Below are 23,064 nucleotides of genomic sequence, written 5' to 3'. Positions count from 1 at the left end.
ATGAGGATTTTAGATATTGCATTTGCGCTTTTGCTGAACAAATATGCAATTCAAAGATTGCGAAATTTTTGTATCACCCCCTGGAATTAAAAAAGTTTTTTTTGGTAATTTTTATGTCAAAACCTTGACATGGTCAAGGATGGGATATGTGTTACCTATTTTTAACATTTTCCCTGGAAGAAATAATATTTCCAAAATTAACAACATTTTGACTGACAAGTGGCGCCGCAAATTTTTGTATCAGACAAAAGATTAAAAAAAAAGAAGCTGCCCCCCTCTCTATATATGTTGTGAGCTAAATTTTTCCCCTGGACAACCCCCTTCCCTCCCCCCTTAAGCCTAACCAGTGTTTGTTCTATTTCTAACTCTATTTTCAGTGATCTAAATATACGCACTCCGTGGGACACGCCCTAGCCGCTGACGCACGTTGATATAATGTGTCGAGTATACGCAATCTCTTTGTCTGACTGAGAAGCGTCAAAGATGACGCAGATCATGAGATTTTTATTCACCCATTGATAGAACCACACCTATACACGCTGCAACCTCAAGTAAACAAAATTACCAAGCAAAATGTATATTTAAAAAATGCATCCATTAAAAAATGGTAACAATGAAAGTCACGATTGAGGTATTGCTGGAGATACACCACACGACAGCCGAGCAACTAAATAATAATTATTATTATGATAGAAATAGTAATAATAATAATAATTGTATAAGCGATAGAAATAGTAATAATATTAACTGTAAATAATTTTTGTTACTTATTTAATTATAAATATGATACAAAATATATAGAAAATAATGATGATGATGGTGATGATAGTGATACAATCTAAGATAACCATGACGATAATTACAATGACGATAACACTAAGATGCCCATAATAATCATTACAATGATGATAATGCTAATAATGATGATAAAGTTGGGAATGATAATACTATAAGATAAAATAATGATAATTACAATGATTTATGCTAAAAATGATGATTAAGATGGGAATGATGATAATATAAGATAAAATAATGATGATTACAATGACTATGATGCTAAAAATGATGATAAAGATGGGAATGATGATACTATAAGATAAAATAATGAAAATTACAATGATGATAGTATTAAATGGTTATTACAGTGAGAATAGTGGGATAAGGATGCATTAAGATATCCACGATGTTATTTTATGGCGAAAATGATAATAATGAATATAATCAGTGCTCAGGATCCCGATCCGGAACTGCTGGCTCTGCAACATTTAAACTCTCCTGATCAATATCCGAAAAAATAAATTGATCCATAGAATCGGATCCAAGTTGAAAAATATCATCCTATTATCTACTAAGTTAAAAATAAGCAAAAGTAGAATTTTTTAAAATAAGATTTTAGTAAACTTTATTAACTTTTAATGAACTGTAACCGGATCATTTCTTTTACAGGTTATATCTGGAACCCGGATCCGGATCCGGATCAAGATTGAACATATTGATAATTGAATTGATGATGAATTGTAGTTTATGAAAAATGTTTTACACCATGCATGAATACAACAAGAGATGGACATTAGAACGAACGACATTTTTGAGAACTTTTTTTGAACGAAAAAAACGAACCATGAACGAACAATTTATATTTTTCAAAGAAAAGAAAAGAGAATCGTTTTTTAAAAAGAGAACGAAAAAGACAAAAACAAACGATTTAAAATCATTCGAACTAACTTGAAAAAACGAACGCTTTTTTTGTAACAGCTTACCTGTACATCCCAGCTGCTTTTTATAACAGCTTACCTTGCATTCCAGCTGCTACACATGTATCCTGATCCTCCCCTCTTAGAATTGCCGTGATAAACCCAGCTGTCAAACAATCCCCAGCACCAGAAACTTAAAATATAAATGTTAAAAATAATAAAAATGATTTGAAAATACAGGGTATCCCAAAAAACATGGGAATTGAGTAAAAACTTATAAAGAGCATTTTTGGACCTTCAAAATTGACGGAGATGTTGAAAAATTTATCTATATACATACTTTGCTTGTCTGTTTGACTATGGGTTCGTATCCAATAAACGTTGAAACAGCTGAACCAATGGTGCCAAAATTTTGTGTGGGACCTTACATGACCCCAGGGAAGGTTTATGATTTGTAAAAATTTCCAAAATAAGCCTCCAACAAAATTTGATTTTTATTAAATTTTGAAAACCCACGAAATATTTTCAAAAAATCCGTGAACTTTTTTTTTCTTTTTTTTACAATGTCTACAAAGAGATAATGTTCAATTAAAATAGAAGATGGACGTGAAGCCTGGTATTCATATATTTTACCTGAAACAACATTAGTGGCAGGCACTCCAGGATAATGTACAGAACTAAAACTAGATATTTCAAATCAATATTAATTTAATCTGAGAAAATGTAACTTAAAGTACACAGTGTACAATGTAAGTGTAAGGATTACACTGTACAGTGAACAGTGAACGGTGTACACATACCTGTAAATTGGACGGGTTATAAGCTTCCATATAATTGTGTAGACAATTATTCAAGTAATCATTTTAATTACAAATTGGACTAAGCATTTTTTTTTATCAAAACTGATTTCAGCAATCTGGCCTGAAAGGGGTGTCGTTGGAATTTGAGAGTGGCATGAACTATTCACTTTCAAACTTACTTTCTTTAATAATGTGGAAGATATCGTGTTTCTAGTTTTAAAGGCTTTTAATTTAATAATTTCCTTCATTGATTTTAGAGAAGAAATACACAAATCTCTTAAAATAATCATTTTTCTAAGAGCACCTTGATCATACGAATTGCAAGTCGCTAAGAATCAGTCATGTTACTCGAATAATAAAAAGTCACTTTAAAAATAAGTTTATATTCCCTTTAACAATGATGTATTTGACAGTACTAACCCTGTAAGCTGTGAAGCTGGATTAGATCTTGAAGGAAGAGGGTCTGAAGGATCTCCTCTTCTGGTCAGAAGCACTCCGTCCTTACTCATGGTCAATAGGATCACAGATATACCATAGTGTTCAAGTAACCTAGAGAATTAGTGTTCAAGTAACATAGAGAATTAGTGTTCAAGTAACCTAGAGAATTAGTGATCAAGTAACTTAGAGAATTAGTGTTCAATTAACCTAGAGAATTAGTGTTCAAGTAACCTAGAGAATTAGTGTTCAAGTAACCAAGAGAATTAGTGTTCAAGTAACCTAGAGAATTAGTGTTCAAGTAACCTAGAGAATTAGTGTTCAAGTAACCTAGAGAATTAGTGAATTAGTGTTCAAGTAACCTAGAGAATTAGTGTTCAAGTATCCTAGAGAATTAGTGTTCAAGTAACCTAGAGAATTAGTGTTCAAGTAACATAAAAGACGAAACCTTAAGACAAGAATTATGTTCAGGGGGAGAGGGGTAATTTTGTTAATTATACCTGACAGAAAGAGAAGCCAAGGATTTTATTGTATTGTCAGTTATTGTTGAAACATCAGGAATATCCTAGAAAAACAAATGTAACAAATGTTGTATTTGATTTAATCTTTACAAGTAAATTTTAAAAGTTCAAACAAATTACATCACTTTTTCTATGACAATTTCTTATTAAAGGGACCGTTCATTTATTTGGATAATTTCAGGGTAAACTACACAGCCTATTCAATGTTGATTGGTATTAGTCTTACTTTTCAAAGACAACTGTGGCCGGAGAAAAAGAAAATTAAAACGTAAATTAAAAAGTTGTCTTTATTATATTGATATTATCGCCTACCACCGAAAATAAGCACCGTAAACTTTGATTGCTATACTGCAATATTTTGCTGACCAATGTAACCTTGAAGTTGAATCATACCTGCACACCAGGAAGAGTTTTAATCATGTTGACCAGCTCGTTCAGGTTGGGGGAGGAGTAGGTCAAACTACCTGCCAGGGACAACAAGACAATTTTAAAACTTTGTCTCAGTTCAATAAAAATAATCGTCTGAAAAATGAAAAGATTTGTCTGATCAAGGTAAATAAAATACCCTAAATTTTCTTTATAAAAATCCACTTAATTTTGATGCGGATCCTGGATTCGCACTGGAAAAAATGAATCCGGATCCAGGTCATTTCTTTACGATTTACTGAATTTTTTTTAAACAACTATGAATTTTCAAATTTTTGTTGTATTTATTTCGTTTGTTTATATGTTGAAACTAAATGAACCTTTTAGAAATCAGGTAATTGTTATAATCTCTCTTTAGTTCAGATTTAGATTTAGAGAGTAACAAAGTTTTTTTTTGCAGTTTTGGTTGATATTTTGCGCCTTGCATCCGGAACCGTGGATCCGCATATTTGTGCGGATCCGGAAAATTTTTGTGAATAATGAGGGATTATAGAAACAAATAATTAAATAAAACTACTTATTTTCGATGATAAGAGTTAATTTTTATGTTCTCAACCTGTCCCAAGCAACTAATTAGTTTACTGTAAAATTTTGTTTACATTTTTTGTCGTCGTTATTTAACAATTTGAAAAAAACCGATTCTGAAAACGTACCCACCCAAATCCATGATTTGAACGTCGACTGTGCGCTCAATTCCGATATTAATGCAAACTATTAACCCGTAGTTTTGTGTCTTAACAAGTTATAATCCTAACTTTAAATATATTTTCTCTTGTTTCCTGTAAATTTGCTTTGTAGAGGTTTGGTGGATTTAGTTGAACAGGCGGGGTCGTAGAAATACGGTACACCATGCTTACCACACAGTTCAAGAAGTATATCTAAATATATATTATATTTATCAATAATCCGGAACTAAACTTTCTCTATTAAAGTCAATTTAGATTTTGCAACAAAGCAAAGAACATTCCCGACCAAAATTCGAGGCAAATCGGTCAAGGGGTGGGGGTGGGGTAATTAATTGAGTTGAGATAAGAGATTACTAGTTTGCTTAAAAGGAGTGACCGGCTAAGTATGCAGTGTTGTGGAAAACTTCTTTCGGATTCATTTGAGAGACATATTAAACTTTTTAAAGATCTGTAAATCCTGAGTTTGAGCGCAAATTCGACGTTCAAAACTCCTACTTTGGGGGTGGATACATTTTCAGAATTAGTTTTTTAAAATTATTAAATAACGACGACATAAAATGTAAAAAAACTCTACAGTAAACTACAGACGTCATGTATAGGACCATGTTGAGAAAATAAAAATTAATCTTAACATCCAAAATAAGAAATCTTGTTCAATTATCTTGTTAAAAAAAGACGACATTTGAAGAATTTGAAGAAATCTGCGAATAAATTCAAAGAAAATAAGAAATTCAATATAATAATGAAAACGAAATAATCGATTTTAGCATTGATTTATTGACAAATTTCTTTTGAGAAATATGTTCCTAACCTACTGTATAATTTTTACTTTATTTTTCGTTGTCGTTATTTTGAACGTCGAATTTGCGCTCAAACTCAAGAATTACAGATCTTTAAAAAGTTTAATATGTCTCAAATGAATCCGAAAGAAGTTTTCCACAACACTGCATACTCAGTTCAACTACCTTACATAACCGGTCACTCCCTTTAAATAGATTCTGTGGATATTTTTATGGGTTCTTCATTAAAATGAGAAAACTATTTTCTAGAGGACTAATTAGGATCCTGATCAAAGTGGAATATTTAATAAGATCAGATGTTATGATCATTATTATTAATATCATTATTATTAATATCATCATTATTATTAATATCATTTTTATCTTCCGTATTTTCATTACTAAATATTTCATAACGGTTACCACTAAAACTGTCATTATGGTTTTCATACACTGTAATATTAGCGGCTAAACCGGACATCCTCACAAGTATTTCTGATTTAAAATGCAGTTATGCGAATGTTTAAATACAATACACGATAAACTGCATAAGTACGGTGGTTAGAGTGGTTAACATTCTAAAAAAAGTAAAAAACGGTTCTGACAGTAAATCGTTAAAGTACTGTCAAAAGACAATGTTAAAAACTGATTATTTTCAATTGTGGTTTCTCAACAAAAGTGACTTGCGCATTTCGACTGCAGGAAACCAAGAAGAAATAAACAGAACCAAACACTTCAGCTAAAAAGACGACATTATCTTCCATATTAAAAGGGTCTTGTTGTGAATTGGGCAATGGGCATTACCATCTTTGCATGAAAGGTTCAGCTGCAAATTACGTTTACAGTCCTTTTAATTCCTGCCGTGTAGGTGAAATAATATAAAAAAGAAATATCAATGAAGGAATTAGAGTTGACATGTGTCACCTATTTTGTCAGAACAACCTTTCTCTTTCTCATAATTTTTCAAAACAATTCAAAGCTGTAAAAATATCGTCAGTTTTAATCTTAATTAATTTAATTAGTTTTCTCCGTTGGCTCTGCTTCATAATTCTTCAAGTCACTTTCATACTGCATTTGAAAAAAACAAATTCATTCTAAGAAAAACATCGCTTTAAAGGGTACCGTTAGAATTAGTAAATGGAGGATCAATTTAAAAATAAGTTAACAGTCCCTTTAAAGAAAACTTACTAATGGATTGTATAGGTATATTCCCATCACTAAGAACCAGGGGGGATCCAGCAATAACATCTTCATGTTCAAGAATATACTCAGGAGTAATTTCATCATGAATATCCATATCTCCAACACCAAATTTACATTCACCAAAACTAAAATAAACGCATCATAGAAAATTATATTTCTCCTTTGACCAAGACGATTTTTATTGTTTTATTGTCCCTTTAAATGTTATGTTTGGCGAACAGCCCTGTTAACATTTCTTTTATTGCTTCTGAAGTGGCAAAAAAATGCTTGTGTTACATTACAAGCCATTTCTTACTGTCTTCTCATATTCTATAGTAAACCAACCCTTAATAATCTTTGAAGATGAACTGTTCCTTAATTTTTAAATATTCTTAAAAAATGTGAACTGTTCCTTTAAATATTCTGTAAAGATGAACTGTTCCTAAAATTGTTCTTAAAAAAGGAAAACTGTTCCGTTAAATATTCTTGAAATGTGAACTGTTCCTTTAAATATTCTGTAAAGATGAACTGTTCCTTAAATTGTTCTTAAAAAAGGAAAACTGTTCCGTTAAATATTCTTGAAATGTGAACTGTTCCTTTAAATATTCTGTAAAGATGAACTGTTCCTTAAATTGTTCTTAAAAAAGGAAAACTGTTCCGTTAAATATTCTTGAAATGTGAACTGTTCCTTTAAATATTCTGTAAAGATGAACTGTTCCTTAAATTGTTCTTAAAAAAGGAAAACTGTTCCATTAAATATTCTGTATTATAACCTATCTAGTATAGCTGTATAAGTTGCAGTGCTACTGCTGGGAAGGATTTTAACCAAGCTCGTATCTGGGTTCAAACCAAAGTCAGAAAATTCAACATTAAACTCGTAATTTCGAATGTCCCTCCGCTTATACAGTACCATGTCCAAATTCACATAGGTGCCATGACAATTTTTTTTGTCATTATAAAAAATTTATAAAGTTCAATTGCAGTTTCTCTATAAAAGTGACTTGAGCATTTCCGTTGCCTAAACAATTGAAGGAAGTCATCAGAATCAAACGTCTGTCAAACTAGAAAAATGACATAATCTTTCACATTTTTAATCAGTTAAAGATTTAAAAAGAATCGGGAACGCCCAATGGAGGGTCACATGAAATTTCAACGACAGTACGTTTAGCTCAGATTCAATTTATCATTAGATTCTGTTAAAAAATGTTCTGATCATTTCGACAGAGAGCTATGTATATTGTATATCGATGCTTCTAGTCCGCAACAACGAGATGTTCCTAATTCTAAAAGTGTTTTTAAATACACCTTTTAAAATGTTAGAAGGGAAATTCTTTTGTACTCATTAAGTCGCCATTTTCTCAAAGTCAAAAAGAACCAACGTTAATATGCTGCTCTGCTCATTAAAATTAATTGGTTTAGAGAGAATACACGTCGAAAAATTTAACAAAAAAAGGTCTTTAGAATGTAAGTAACAATATCAATTAATAAATTAGTGGCCTTTTAAAACATAAAACTGGCTAACAAGGGTTAAAAGATTTAGATTTTTGGTAAATACGTCTGATTTAATTTTGACTGGTTGGAATAATGTGAATATGTCTGGTTGGTTTAATGTAAATCTGTCTGGTTGGATAAATATAAATCTGTCTGGTTGGATTAATGTAAATATGTCTGGCTGGATTAATGTAAATCTGTCTGGTTGGATAAATGTAAATCTGTCTGGCTGGATTAATGCAAATCTGTCTGGTTGGATAAATGTAAACCTGCCTGGTTGGATTAATGTAAATCTGTCTGGTTGGATTAATGTAAATCTGTCTGGTTGGATTAATGTAAATCTGTCTGGTTGGGTTAATGTAAATCTGTCTGGTTGGAATAATGTAAATCTGTCTGGTCTGGTTGGATTATTATGAATCTGTCTGGATGGATCTGGTTGGATTAGCGTGAATCTGGTTGGATTAGTATTAATCTGGTTGGATTAGTATTAATCTGGTTGGATTAGTATTAATCTGGTTGGATTAGTGTGACTCATATAGGATTCGCGCGAAACTGATTGGATTAGCGTGAATCTGGTTGGATAAGTGTGAATCTGGTTGGATTATCGTGAATCTGGTTGGATTAGCGGGAATCTGGTTGGATTAGCGTGAATCTGGTGGTTTTAGCGTCAATCTGGTGGGCTTAGGGTAAACTAAATCTGATTGGATTAGCGTGAATTTGTCTTGACTAGAAATTCAAGGCGCTTCGCGCCCTTCTTTCTAGGCTATTAGGGCGCTTCGCGCCCATCTTCTATTTAAATTGTGAACATGTTTTTTTTGTTTACATTTCAAAACAAAGATGAAAAAAGTTTTGCGGATTTTTAAAAAAGAATTCGCGGATTTTCAAAAATTTAAATTTTTTTACAAAATTAAAAACCTCTAAAACACAAATTTTAAAAATTTCAATCATTCATAAACCTTCCCTGGGGTCCCTAGATGTCCCACAAAAAATTTGGGCCCGATCGGTTCAGCCGTTTTGACGTTTATTGGATACAAACAGACAGACAGACAGACAAACAGACAAGCCAAATTTATATATAGATGGATCAGCGCGTGAACCTGGTTGGATCAGCGTGAATCTGGTAGTATTAGTGTGAATCTGGTTGGATCAGCGTAAATCTGGTGGTATTAGTGTGAATCTTGCTGGATCAGCGTGAATCTGGTGGTATTTGTGTGAATCTGGTTGGATCAGTTTGAATCTGGTGGTATTAGCGTGAATATGCTTGGATCAGCGTGAATCGGGTAATATTAGTGTGAATCTGGTTAGATCAGCTTGTATCTGGTGGTATTAGCGTGAATCTGGTTAGATCAGCGTGAATCTGGTTGGATTAGTGTGAATCTGGTTGGATTAGTGTGAATCAGGTTAGATCAGCGTGAATCTGATGGTATTAGTGTGAATCTGGTTAGATCAGCGTGAATCTGGTGGTATTAGTGTGAATCTGGTGGTATTAGCGTGAATCTGGTGGTATTAGTGTGAATCTGGTTAGATCAGCGTGAATCTGGTGGTATTAGTGTGAATCTGGTTTCCTAAATGCATATTTTGATCTAGAATATGTTTCCCCTGATCGTCCTCCCCCAAAGCTGACAGCAGTCTACACAAACAACAAACATTATTCTCAATTATACAACTTTTTTTCTTTCTTTTCCATAAAGATATCAGTATTATGTGTTAACATTCTTTTTATACAAAATGTAAGTTACTTTTAGTTTGATTGTACTTTAAAAATGAAAAATTGGATATCAAAAGGCAAGATTTGTCATCCTTTTAGATACTTTTCCCTCAAAAATATACTTGTTTTACCCAATTCAGCAAAAAAAAATTTACATTGAATTAAAATAAAAAATGTTTGTTTCCCTAGGCCGGGTACCCAGGCGAGCCAGGGCATCTGCAATATTCCGCCCAACTCCGCCGTGACTAAAAAGCATAAAAATCATGAATAAAAAATACTCTTTAAAAACATCCTGTTGAATACACTTATCAGAGTTAATCAGGATTTCAGAGATATGAGAAACCTACAAAAGTTACCGTTTGCCATTCAATTAGAAAATACCAGGAACAGTTTCCGAAAAGGATCCGGATTCATTGGATACGCAATAGTTTGCCTCCCAAATAAAAAAAAACAATTTTAGTTTTGCCCAACATGAGTTGTTATTAAAACCTTCTTTAATCAGCTTCTACGTAAAAAAATAGCAAAAACAAAAGAAAACCTTGTAGGAAATTTGCTTTTTGAAAAAAGAAATATTCATGGATCCATTTTTTTACGGATCCAGGAATGAAATCCTAAGCACTGCAAAATAAAAATAAATATTTGTAAAAATTTTAATCATAAACGTAGTGTTAGAATAAATAGAACTTATGTAAGGTTATCTTGAACATTATTCCTGAATCTCTACCTGTACTGAAGTTTTCCAAAATGTGTTGACCCATTGGTCTGAAACCTGTCCTCTGTAATCCTCACTACGAAATCAAATATGGAACCTCCGACAACAACTGGTCCTTTACTGGAGGTTTTACTTGATCCTCCTTCACTGGAGATTATAATTGATCCTCCTGAGGCGCTACTACGACCTGGTCCTAAATGAGTTTGGTCAACACAAGTTGCAAAAATACATTTCCTAGATCATTCGACAGATAAAAAATAAAATTTCAACTTTAAATAAAAGCAGAAAGAGTCTTCCCTCGTTGGTAAACGTTTCAGTGTGTTCCCTCTTCCTTAGTACAGCCGTCGTCGTATATATCAATTCAATGAAGACGACTTTCTATTTAATTTTTTGATTTCTACAGATCTTTCAAACAGGAAAGACACATAAACATGTAAACAAAGAGAAATTGACAAGGTTTAAACTTTAAAAGCCTTATGCGTCTTATGATGTTTACATTTTAACATAAGTAAAGAAAAATTCAAATTTAAGATGCAAACCATTAAAAGAAATTCTTTTGACGACCTTTCAAGTCTCATCCATAGTTGGACATGAAAATGAAAGACGACTTTTTAATTTCAGTTTTTTTGTAAACAAGCTAAGCTTTTTTCAAATTACAAGACTACAAGTAATCAAAGAAAAGCTTTCTAATTGACAGCTTCTCTTGACTTCTATGCTAATATACCATACCTGTTGTTTTATTAATTAGGTTAGACAGGTTGACCGCTACCTCAGCCCCAACCCTAGCATTGTTTTCTACTAGGGCAATGTTTGCTCGAAGGGACTCCCCGCTGGTCAACTCATTTAACCTAATATGCAGAAAAATAAAAACAAACACAAGAAGAAACATGGCACCAAATAAGGTGCCAAACGCGTCTTTTGTCGGGACGAATCAGTCATTTTTCAAAAGACATAAAATTACCTCAGCTTGGATGTGATTTACTAAAAAGAAGGTCGAAACAAACTAAGCCGTCCCTTTTGTGGTTTGACGGTTAAGTTAATTCCTCTGGAATATCTTTGAAGATCGATCAATCAGAAGCAACACAAAATCTGATTTTAGTAGCGATAAATGCTTGCAGCAATACGAGCCAGTTTTTCTTCTTCTTAAAGGATTAAGAACTTAAACCCTGCAAATTAAAGTCTCTTTTCAGTTATAGTGGATCTTACACTAGAGTTCCACACAAATCCAGAAAAAAATATCAATGAGAAATCAAATTTTGAGGCTACCTTGCTAATATGTAAGGTGTGATTTCTTTTCCTGAAATATTCTTCTCCTTGGCTTCTTGGACAGCGGTTTTAATTGAGTTTTCTATTGAACAGTTTCCTTCCTCTGTTGCAGGGATAGGAACACCCAACAGAATACCTACAAATAAAGTGACTGTTCAATTAAATTAAAGTGGGCTTTATTATTCGCTCAGTAAAATGGAGCTTTTTTGTTTTGTTTTTCTTTTTTAATAATAATCACACAATTAAAGCAAAAAAGCTTAGTTTTAAAATAGCCGAGGAAACAAAACAAAAAATTATCATTATGCGTTAGATTATGACTAAAGGAAAGAAAATCCTTTTTATTTCACAGTTTAAAGAAATTATAAATTGGATCAAAGTCAGTTTCACCTTTCCGTCATTTTTCATTTAAAGAACAAATTGTCATTTTTCAAAAGTGTTAAATTCTGAATTTTCTAAAGCAGAAATCCGCAAGTAATAGAAAAAAAATAAATTTAACATTTAGATAAACAAGGGTAACATTATCGTACGGACATTTCACTCTATAAGTATGGGTTACATTAGGCGGTCTGGGTCGCCCTAATTTGGGAGAACTTACGGATTTAATCTTTTTTATCTTTATCTTTTCTAAATGAAAAGTCAATTGAAATTACGCCTCAATCTTGAATAATAAGTATGAGTTGACCTGATTTCAAATCCAGATCTAGGTTGGCTTTCATGAGCGCAGCAGCTTCGCCTGGGGACCTAAGGTTAGTCATAAGCATTAAGTTGCTTCTCTTTTTTTAAATATTTTCTTTCTGGGTCAAAATTTGGCATATTGTAGGAAAAACTGTTTATTCTAAAAATTTGCTTTTACTATGCTAAAATGTCAGAAAATGCGAAAATAAAGCGCTCCAAAAATTAACGTTATAACGATCGTTTTTGTATTGGTTTTCCATTTTTAGCGAACTATAGCAGAACTGTAGCTTTGAAATTTTTGAAGTTTTTTTAAAAAGTTTTTTTAAAGAAGAACGAATTACCTGAGGTTATACGGAGCTTTGAACCCACTGTTACTGGTATAGAAGGCGGGGAAGTTTAGACCCTCCCCTAGGGTTGCCACGCATACGCCCATAGTTTCCAGGTACTCCAGGGTTAAACCAATATCAAGGATAGATTTTACACCGGCAGAAACAACAAGCACAGGGGTTCTTGGGAAATAAAACATATTTTTTTGATGAAAATTATCTTTTATTGAAACCTATATCTTACCAATAATGTGGAAGATGGTTCTAGGTTTTAAAAGTGTTTAATAATGTTAATCCCAAAATTTATATAAAATATAGTTTTCAAACTAATAAACATTCATATCTAATTCATCCTTGATTAGACAAGTTAAGGGTGCCCTTGTGAATCAGACTTTGTCATCTTGCATGGAGAGTCACATGAAATTAAGCTTACAGTCCCTTTTATCTTACTTTTCTTGCTAATACGATACCTTCCTAGTTCTGTGAGATCTGCGCTTATATCCATAGTAGTTTCAGCACCCCTGTGTACACCACCAATACCTCCTGTCACAAATACCTATATTTAAAACAATTATATAGTATTATATATATATATATAATGGAGAAATGTAAATCTGTCTGGTTGGATTAATGTAAATCTGTTATTTTATCTCTTAACTCATAATTCTTAAAATAAAGCGTGCGGTACAATGAATGAATGTAACTACCCTATTTTAGGACGTGAAATCCATGGTTTCCATCTTTATGTTTGGGATTTCCAGTTTAAGCTCCAGTTTAAAAGTCAGGATTTTCTTGATAGTCAATATGTGCTGTGCACAGTATACACTGTAGTATTTGAAAAGATGATTTAAATATTTTTTGATAATTAACCCCCACTCTGGCCCAGTCTGGAAGGGCTAAATAAGGGTATGGGAGTTCTCATTAGAATGATCAGGGAGGGGAGGACCTTTCAAAGAATTTAGAAACTCTTAAATGATAAGTCACCATGGTTTACATCAATTTCTTCTTTGATAAATATTGGACAGCAACAAAATAAGTAAAATTGATGGCTGATCATAGACAAATCCTTAAATAGCATATATTTTATAATTTCATGTCATACTATTACTTATCAGTGATGAACAAAAGCAAGATTCGTTTCTCTAATCTTTTAAAGATTTTCTGACTTATAAAATGAAACAAAGGGAACGCAACAATCTTTGAAGGTTCTAACATTTCAAAACTGTATTTTGTAAAAGTTTGTGTTCAGAAACTATGAAGTTTTAACCTTTAGACTGAAGATTTGGTAAAAAGTTAACCAACAATCAATCTTCTTAAAAAGATCTTCTTTCAAGGTTAAAATTTGGCACAGTGTGAGAAAGAAAATGTAAAAAAAAAAAATCAATTTTAAAGTTTTGAAAACATGGATATTGAACGTTTTAAATGTCCTCAATTATTTAATAGGTTAAAAAAACGAATCTTGAGATTGCCCATCACAAGCGGTATGACATAAAATAATAAAAAACTTGTTAAAAATGATTCTTCCATGAAAACAAAAAACTTTTGCTATTGTCCATCAGTACATACCGAGGCAGAATTTAAAGAAATTGAGCCGCGGCTTATATTTAAGCCGGGGCTCAAATATAGTTGGTTCCACTAAAATTGTATTAAATTTTTTAAGATTTAAGCCGGCGCTCAATCGAAACCGGTTTTTGGGGGTTTGAGACGCGGCTTAAATTCATTAAATTCGGACACTGCTTACCTTAATCCCAGCTTTATTGGCTACCAGCATAGTTCCAGATACTGTTGTACCTCCATCCATCTAGAGAATTATCATTTAGAAAGAGGATAAAGTATACCCTGTTCACATCATGCAATATATGACGTAATTAAACTTTTATTTTTGGCTAAATATTATTATTTATAAGTATTTATTATTATTTCACGTATCGTTATCACAATGGTTATCATTATCATTCTTTCTATCATTCTTTCTATCAATCATCCTATCAATCATTCTATCATTCATTCTATCATTCATTCTTTTATTCTATCATTTTATCATGCTATCATATTATCATGCTATCATTCTATCATGCTATCATGCTATCATGCTATCATGCTATCATGCTATATATGCTATGCTGTATTCACTGCAAGTTCGTAATTTGATTTGATCAAGATATGCAAATAATCATTTATAATTTTTATCTTTATTATCAAAAAGAATTCATGTTTTAAAATCACCAGTAAGATTAATAAAGATTAGAACTATCATTAGTATTACTGGAATAACCTTATTTGCCAGAATATATGGAAAATCTCGTCTTGAAGTTTTTAGAACAGTTCGAGCTGTGGCTAAATACTCTAACTCCTCGGGTGAAAGACCTAAAACAAAACCCACTTAGCTACACTTCCTACAGTTGGGTGCGTTCGGCTTTTCATATTACGTTCGTAAATCGTTCGCGAACGACCATTATCGTTCATTTTAATTCAATCGTTCACAACAAAATCAGTTTTTCAAAAGTTGGTTCGAAAAAATCGTTCAAATGTAAAAAAAACTATGGGTTTTTAGAAAAGTTTGTTCCAATAAATGGTTCGTTTAGTCAAAATACGATTGTTTTTTTTTCAAAATAATTTTTAAAATACATTAGTTCAGTAAAAAACGATAGTTTTTTTTCAAAATCGTTTGAACGGTTTAAAATAGTTCGTTTTTTCCATTTGTAATGAAAAACTATCGTTTTTTATACCGTCCATCTATGAAAAAACAACAACATTAGGGTGGATTGGATATACATATATACATCGTTGTAATAAAATACTTTTCATAAACGCATTCTGATAGTAATTTCAAGAATGTAAAAAAGTATATATTTCTTTTTTCGCTAAGATAAATTTAAGATTGATGCTGTTGTCAGCTGAAATCACTCCATTGAAGTACAGGGTCACTTGAAAAAATACTTTCCCAGAACTAAATAAACTTTTTGTTCAATGTGCATTTCTTAATAACTTTATCAATTTCAAATTAACTTTGATCCAACTAAGATGCATATCCTTGGATTTCACAACAGGACAATAAATATCTTCGTCAGTAAACTAATGTACACTTTCACGCCCATTTTCTATTTCAATTTATAATTCTGGCTCTATCTGTGAGTATCTTCTCTGTACAATAGGGAACATTCGCTGATTTTTCGCGCATTTTTAAATATTGCAAAATTTTTAAACTTTTGCACACAAATTTTTGCAATTTTGAGCATCATAACCTCTCCCTGGTGTCATGCGTGAGGTTACGCGCGAAATTTTGGCTCGATCAGTTTAGCCATTTTGACGTTTATTGGAAACAAACGGATTAACAGACAGTCGCTAAGACTTTGCAATTTACAACTGAACTATACTAATTCTTTAGCTAAACTTGACTTCGCAATCAATTCATTGGAAAAAGAAACAAACTGCATTTTGTCAGTGTCTAAAAAGCGTTTGCAAGAGGAGGACGGAATTGGAAATACATACATAAGTTGCAACAATTATAAATTAGAAAATCATTGCCATCTTTTTTTAAGTATAAGAAAAATCAAATACAAAAATCATTCGCTGTTTTCTGGTTCTCACTGAGCTGAAGCTGAACCTGGCTTGGGATTGTTGTTTTGAATTTCTGGATTAGCCTGTAAGTGTAGAATAAGCCGGATATTTAACTCAAAGTTTCATTTGGCCCAATACATGATTTTAATTGTTGGGAGAGGGGGGATAGTTTTTAGGCTTAGGTAGTGACCTGCTATGTAAGGTAGCTGAACTGAGTATGCAGAGTTGTGGAAAACTGCTTTCGGATTCATTTGAGACATATTACACTTTTTAAAGATCTGTAAATCCTGAGTTTGAGCGCAAATTCGACGTTCAAAACTCCTACTTCGGGGGTGGATACGTTTTCAGAATCGGTTTTTTAAAATTATTAAATAACGACGACGAAAAATAAAGCAAAAATTTTACAATAATCTAATTAGATGGTTAGAAACATATTTCTCAAAAGAAATTTGACAATAAATCAATGCTAGAATCAATTATTTCGTTTTCATCATTTTATTGAATTTCTTATTTTCTTTGAATTTATTCGCAGATTTCTTCAAATTCTTCAAATGTCGTCTTTTCAATAATAATTCCAGAAAATCTGCGGAAAATCTTTGAATAATGAGAAAATAGAAACAAATAATTGAACAATTGATTACTTATTTTCGATGATAAGATTAATTTTTATTTTCTCAACCTGTTCCTAAACAACTGATTTAGAATTTTTTTTATATTTTATGTCGTCGTTATTTAATAATTTAAAAAAAATAATTCTGAAAACATATCAACCCCCAGAGTAGGAGTTTTGAACGTCGAATTTGCGCTCAAACTCAGGATTTACAGATCGTTAAAAAGTGTAATATATCTCCATTATTCTCCAATGAATCCGAAAGAAGTTTTCCACAACACTGTATACTCAGTTCAGCTACCTTACATAGCCGGTCACTCCCTTTAAAGGTTGTTTCAAAACTAAGAAAATACTTCTTCTATAAAACTTAAACTTGTGATTTAAAGGGACTGTCTAAATAATTTTAAATGACCCTACATCAAAAGAGGTTTATGCCGGATTTACAACGGTAACTTAAATAACTTACTATTAGGAACAATTAAGAAATCATCGTTGCTATTTATCTTTAAAGGATTTTAATTTTGTCGATTCAATACGTTGCCTCTGCAGAATATCTCCACAACTCAATCTCAGATACCGTAGTTGTAGATTATCTCAGAAAAGTTTAAGAAGTACAGTTAGGATTAAAGCGCATGTACCTTTGTTAAAGGATGGTAACTTCCCTTTTATCAAATATAAAAGAGGGGAAAATGTACTCAACAAAATCTGAATAAAATCTTGTTGAGACACAAACACTCTTATAAAATTGTAAAACTGTCTCAATAAAACTCCTGAGGTAAAATTTTCTTAAAAACATTTTTATTTTGGAAAAAAGGAAATATAGCGGAAAGTTAGAATAAACAACACAAATTCTCGTGCACAATTCTCATAGGAGAAGGGCATTTTAATGACAAATGTTCTTTCCTACAAGGGTAATTAAGACAAAATAGAACAAGTAAAACTAACTATTAGAAATTATTTTCATCATTCCTAGAAAATAATTTATTGTAGTATTACGTTAAGTGTTTGCGCTGTCATTGCGTCTAAATAAATATTTTTACATTCAAAAATGAGATAAAACAGGGGTATTTAAATTACAAAAAATGTAGATTTGTCACTTTAAACTCTAAAACTAACCTACGTGTATTCTACCCTGTATGATGGCAATAGTGGCCGGTACAGCACCCAGACCTCTAAATATCATGGAAAATAATAATTAGTCTGGATTCGATGCATTTTCCTCTTCATCAAAAATACGTTTTTTTTTATGGATTGTTGTTGTAATTTTTAGTTGGCCTCTATTTAAAGAGGGATAAGTCCGATTTACAACTTGAACCCTTTTACAACCGTTTTCTGATCAATAATGTGTACAATATATTAGTTTATTTAGCTTATCAAGGGTTTGATTTACTAATTAATTCTCTCCATTTTCCCCAATTATTTGTATAATCCACAGATTGATTATATAGAGAAACCACGACTAAAAATAATATATTTGTAGAAAAAAACAGAAAAACTCCACAAAATTTTTGCTTTTACATAGGTTTAAAAGATACTGTTGTGTATCGGACATGCCCCGCTATAAATGTAGGATCAATAGAAATAACATCTTCAGTACCTTTACCAACTGAATCTACTCTTATATACATCTACACAGTTTGTTTTTACCTTTGTGACAGAAACAATCTCAAGGAATAATAATTGTCTTTTTTTAAAGTGAATATTTGCAAATTATCTTTTTTCCATCTCATAATCTGAGTTCGTCTCCCTTATGTCCATTTGACAGCCCAAATTTTTGTATTGAATAAACTGTTTAGTTTGTTTATTTTCTTGTGATTTTTAACCAATTTTTTAAAATTTTTTTGTGATGGTTATTATATCGTTAGAACTGACGAGGGTCAACCCAGACCGAAATATTTTTCAATAAATGTGGAACTAACATCTACTTTTTACTCTACAGAGGTTTGGTCCATCACCATCACCGAATTTTAAAAAAAGAAAATAATTAATTTTTATATTCCAATATATAATTGGAATCAACTAGGATTTTAAAGCCAGCATTTCATTACGATCAGTTCAAACAAACAGTAATGTGAGTTTTGATAAACACTTAAATAAAAAAGGTTAAAAATATACCCACATGAAAAGTAAGATTGAAAAAATATGTTTAAAAAGTCACAGGCTCGAGGAAACTAAATAGTCCAAAAAGGAAGCACATTTCAGACTAAAAATGTTGAGTTTAAATTGTTTGAAAATTATTTATTTACCTAATAATATCTTCAGTTTTTCTAGCCATAGATAAATTTGAAGGGTAGGGCATCCCGTGGGTAATAATTGTAGATTCTAAAATAAACCTGAGCTGTGCTTAGGATTCATACAATTTTTTCCCGCTTTATATCCTGGATTCACATTGAAAAAAATGTGCTGAAAACTTTAGAATGGTGGATATCGAGATTAATGCGTGATCCTCTCTTTTTCATAAAATCGAGACTAATCTAATCTTGTACTTGCATCCTGAAAAGTGTAAAAAAGCCGATAAATTTAAAATTTTGCGCGCTATTTAAGATTAATATACAGAAATTTTAATTATAAAAAACGGTTTAAAAAGAAAATCAAAAGTGTGTCCATTGGATACCCAGATTAAGTAATCGGGATTTAGGATATCTCAATCTAAAGTTTTCAGCTCTGACTTCAGAATCAGGTCATGAAAATGCATACGGAGGAAATATTTCTCACTTTGTTACTTTGGTTCACAGAGGGATAAGTCCGATTACTAGTATTAAGAGAAAAAAATGTTGTTCTATATTGTAATGTACAGGGTTACCAAAAAAGGATGCGACCATAAATAAGTCTAAAAATCTAAAATTGCTGAACCATAATATTTTTATGGCTCTTTTAATGATTAGACATAGAAAAAAATTGAGTTTACGACTACATGGAATAATAAATAAAAGAAAACAGAGCTGCAAATTTTAGAATTGGATATCTTAAAATACGATAACTAAATTTATGTATTCATTGTTGACACTTTTAATTTCTACTTAATCCACTCTTTTTTAATTTATCCCTGCTGGATTGCACCAATTAGAATTCACTCATTGATTTCGCGGGCTAAATTTCAAAATTTCTTGGCTTCTAATTGGCTGTTTGGGATTTTGTAAACGGCACTCTATTGGTTGAATTTTACACAATTTCCAGGAAACAAACTAATGATTAGATTAATCTTGAAATAAATAAGAAGAGGAAAACAAGGATCGACCTGGAAATTCTCGATATCCACCATTTTAAAGTTTTCAGCTTTAAACGCATAAATTATCTGCGCCTCTGAAGTTTCATCCTATATGAGTACAACCCTGTATATTTTGATAGATATTACCCCCTTGCCCAATTTTACAAAGATCCGGATCCAGAAAATCCCAATGTTGCGAATAAGTATCTAAAGCACTTCTACTTTGAAATAATTATTTCTTTAAGTGGACTGTACACAGTGTACACGTAATTCTTTTCTCGGAAAGTTTATTTTTTTCAGTTATGGATCTGTACAGTGTACACGTAATTCTTTTCTCGGAAAGTTTATTTTTTTCAATTATGGTTCTCATCAGTATAAACGTGCCTAGCGGATTCATCCATGCTACAAGGCAATGAAGGAAAAGTTCAGAATTCAATAAGGTTTAGGTAGAGAACACTATAGTAATATCCTAATAGTTTATCAAATAAAGTTTAAAGGACATTTTTTAAATGTAGGGTCATTTGAAATTGAGTCTTTAGTTATTTAATAAAAAAAAGTGTTCGAGACACAATCAGACATAGTTGAAAGTTCAGAGCTGAAAACTTTAGAATGGTGGATATCGAGATTAATGCTTGATCTCCTCTTTTTCTTAATATCCAGATTTAATAATGCTTGTTCTCGTCTTGTTATTAATCTCTGGATTATTTAACTGATCGGGATTAAGGATATTCCAAAGTTTTCAGCTCAGGTCAAATTTTTAGATTTAAGTTTGAAATAATTTTAATTCCTCTCAAGTTTGAAATTGAATTTCCTTGCTAACTCCAGATATCTACTTTGGTCCAACTTGACTAATTCAAATAATAATAATTTACAACTTAGAAATTAAAATAGCATAACCACTAACTCCTTTCAAAGTTTAAAAAAGAATTTCATTGCTTATCCAGAAATCTATTTCAGTCTAATTTGACAAATTTTAGTGGAAATAAATCATTTATATGTTTCAGGATCATTTCTAAATTTTCTCAAATTATAAATTATTAAACAAACAATAAGGTTTTAAGAGAATTCTTAACATAAATTCTGATTTATAATCTCAATCTTTACACCCCGATGCCGTAGACACAATCAGGTTACAGCGATACAGGGCTTATCAATTCTAAGTTTGTGGCAAAAACTCGCTTCCTTTATCTATAAACAAAACATGATTATCAATGATGTTAGCTCTAAGGTAAATCAAATCCGACTTTTGGGGACATCTAAATTCCACACTTGACAATCTGAAGGGATTGTAGTACCTAATGCAACCACTGGATCTCCATTTTTTATCGCCAGTTCAACTTCTTTGGTCATATTGAAGTTGTGCAAGCAGCGGCAAAATTGGGTTTGAATCCGGCCAACCGCCATCTTGTTTAGCACCAGCGCCATTTTGAAAGAACCCACGTGGTTCAGTGGAATTCTGAAATGAGAATATAAAGCAAGATTAAAATATATTTGACTGACATAAAACATTGTGTTACAATACATTAAACAATCTTACATAAAAAGCACTTTCCAGTGAAAAATAAAATAGTAGTAATAAGCTTTATAAACGACGACTGACGAGTCATGGTTCATTTCTTGTTCTTGGTTGTACATCGACTTAAGCTCCATAAGCATTACACTCAATAAAATCTGCTAAGACATTAATCAAGTTTACGTTGAAGATTTAGCATGTAACATTTAGAGAATAATAGTGAACAGATTAAATTTCAAACTAAACCAGATATTTTTTAATTAAGATTTGTACATGCAATTTTATTAAAAAGAAATGCTTAAATTCTATTTTAAAATAACTAAATATTTGAAAAGTTGGCACAGAGAAAATTGCACATTATACAAGTATGTATGACACTACATGGTTTGAAATACAGCTGAATTTAGTAAACATATGAATAGATTGTAAGAGTTAGCTTATGAAATATGACTACTGTGTATAAGGAACAATGAAAGCTTAGATTTATTTTGTTGTACTCAACATATAAAAGCCGTAGGCATAATATAGTATTTTGATTTTTGTTATATGATTATCTTGAAGAACAAATAAAAGCTACAATTATTTTATTTAGAAGATCCAAAAATGTTTTTACTCGGAAGTTTCAGGTATTGTTTGTGTACTGCAATTTTAGGATTCCTCAACCAACTGCAGTACACAGATATCTTAGAAGTTTATGCATAGTACATTCTATTGGTACAACTGTACAATAAATTACTAATGCATATTCTCTTTATCCCTCAGAACCTTCCTGCGAATTTTTCCACTCACGGTTTTGGGCAAACTCTCAACGAACTCAATTTTCCTGAAATAAAAATAAAATGTTTTCCTTTACTTGAACGATGTCAAGAAAATGACAACTATTAAGATGTGACACATGATTCTACTTCCACTTTTAAAGGGCTTTTCATAGATTTAGCTTTTAAGTCTGTAGCTTTAGTACAAAAAAAATTATGGACTATTTTAGATTTTTTTTAACACGGACGAAACATTTTACAGCCGTGAACCCTAATACCCTAGGCATTAAAAATTTACAAAAAAATCTTTTAAATTACTATTCCTTAAAAGTAAAAAATTTCAAGGTCATAGTGCTATGGCAAAAAACTAAAAGGGGGGAGGTGGCGTGATGCTGCAAAGTGCTATCTAATAAACTCTCCGGAATATAAAAATTTTCTGAAAAACTTAAGTTTTTCTTGTTTAACATTGAAAGCCAAGAAAAATAATGATAAAAAGGGAAAATATTTTCATTACCGATGCATTCATAAAGGTCTTAAGGATAACATTGTGAATTGTTGTTAAAACTTACTTTAAAGTAATCTTTTTCTGAAATATTCTGTCCTAAAAGAAACTAATTAACTACAGAGAAATATACATCGTCGGAATATGAATATAAATTAAAATTTAAAAAGAACCCTAATCCAATTAATAAAATTATTACAGATTAACTTATTCA

At 31.6% G+C, this 23,064-nt stretch overlaps 2 protein-coding genes across 3 annotated transcripts in view; both read right to left on the bottom strand.

Moving 5' to 3' along the window:
* Positions 1-620: 620 nt before the first annotated feature.
* Positions 621-21,625, bottom strand: LOC111712235 (pseudouridine-metabolizing bifunctional protein C1861.05). The gene is made up of 22 exons (XM_023486803.1): positions 21,376-21,625; positions 19,119-19,194; positions 17,989-18,044; positions 14,977-15,068; positions 14,443-14,502; positions 13,172-13,257; positions 12,717-12,884; positions 12,383-12,441; positions 11,701-11,836; positions 11,164-11,282; positions 10,447-10,627; positions 9,908-9,967; positions 9,580-9,644; positions 7,297-7,360; positions 6,530-6,669; positions 4,656-4,754; positions 3,844-3,914; positions 3,430-3,494; positions 2,915-3,043; positions 2,328-2,377; positions 1,795-1,887; positions 621-667 (listed from the first exon to the last, which is right to left on the bottom strand). The coding sequence occupies exons 1-22, from the start codon at positions 21,602-21,604 to the stop codon at positions 621-623; spliced, it is 2,145 nt and encodes a 714-aa protein (XP_023342571.1). The 5' UTR covers positions 21,605-21,625.
* The window catches only part of LOC111712233 (acyl-coenzyme A synthetase ACSM3, mitochondrial), a 30,616-nt gene continuing 29,088 nt past the window's right edge, over positions 21,537-23,064 (bottom strand). For both annotated transcript variants that reach the window (XM_023486799.1, XM_023486800.1), the window contains exon 24: positions 21,537-22,416. In XM_023486799.1, the coding sequence (XP_023342567.1) occupies positions 22,329-22,416 (88 nt within the window). In that variant the 3' untranslated portion in view covers positions 21,537-22,328. The remainder of the gene's footprint in view (positions 22,417-23,064) is intronic.

This window comes from Eurytemora carolleeae, unplaced genomic scaffold (genome assembly GCF_000591075.1).
Source record: "Eurytemora carolleeae unplaced genomic scaffold, Eaff_2.0 scaffold1245, whole genome shotgun sequence".
Lineage (NCBI taxonomy): Eukaryota > Metazoa > Arthropoda > Copepoda > Calanoida > Temoridae > Eurytemora > Eurytemora carolleeae.
The sequence above is the reverse complement of the archived record's forward strand: the minus strand, read 5'-3'. Positions and strand labels throughout refer to the sequence as shown.

Coding starts and splice junctions, on each gene's coding strand:
- LOC111712235 (XM_023486803.1), bottom strand. CDS start 21,604: ATGTATTGTAACACAATGTTTTATGTCAGTCAAATATATTTTAATCTT. Junction 13,258..14,442: donor CCAATAAAGCTGGGATTAAG/GTAAGCAGTGTC, acceptor TTTTAAATATAG/GTATTTGTGACAGGAGGTAT. Junction 3,044..3,429: donor TTGGCTTCTCTTTCTGTCAG/GTATAATTAACA, acceptor CTAATTCTCTAG/GTTACTTGAACACTATGGTA.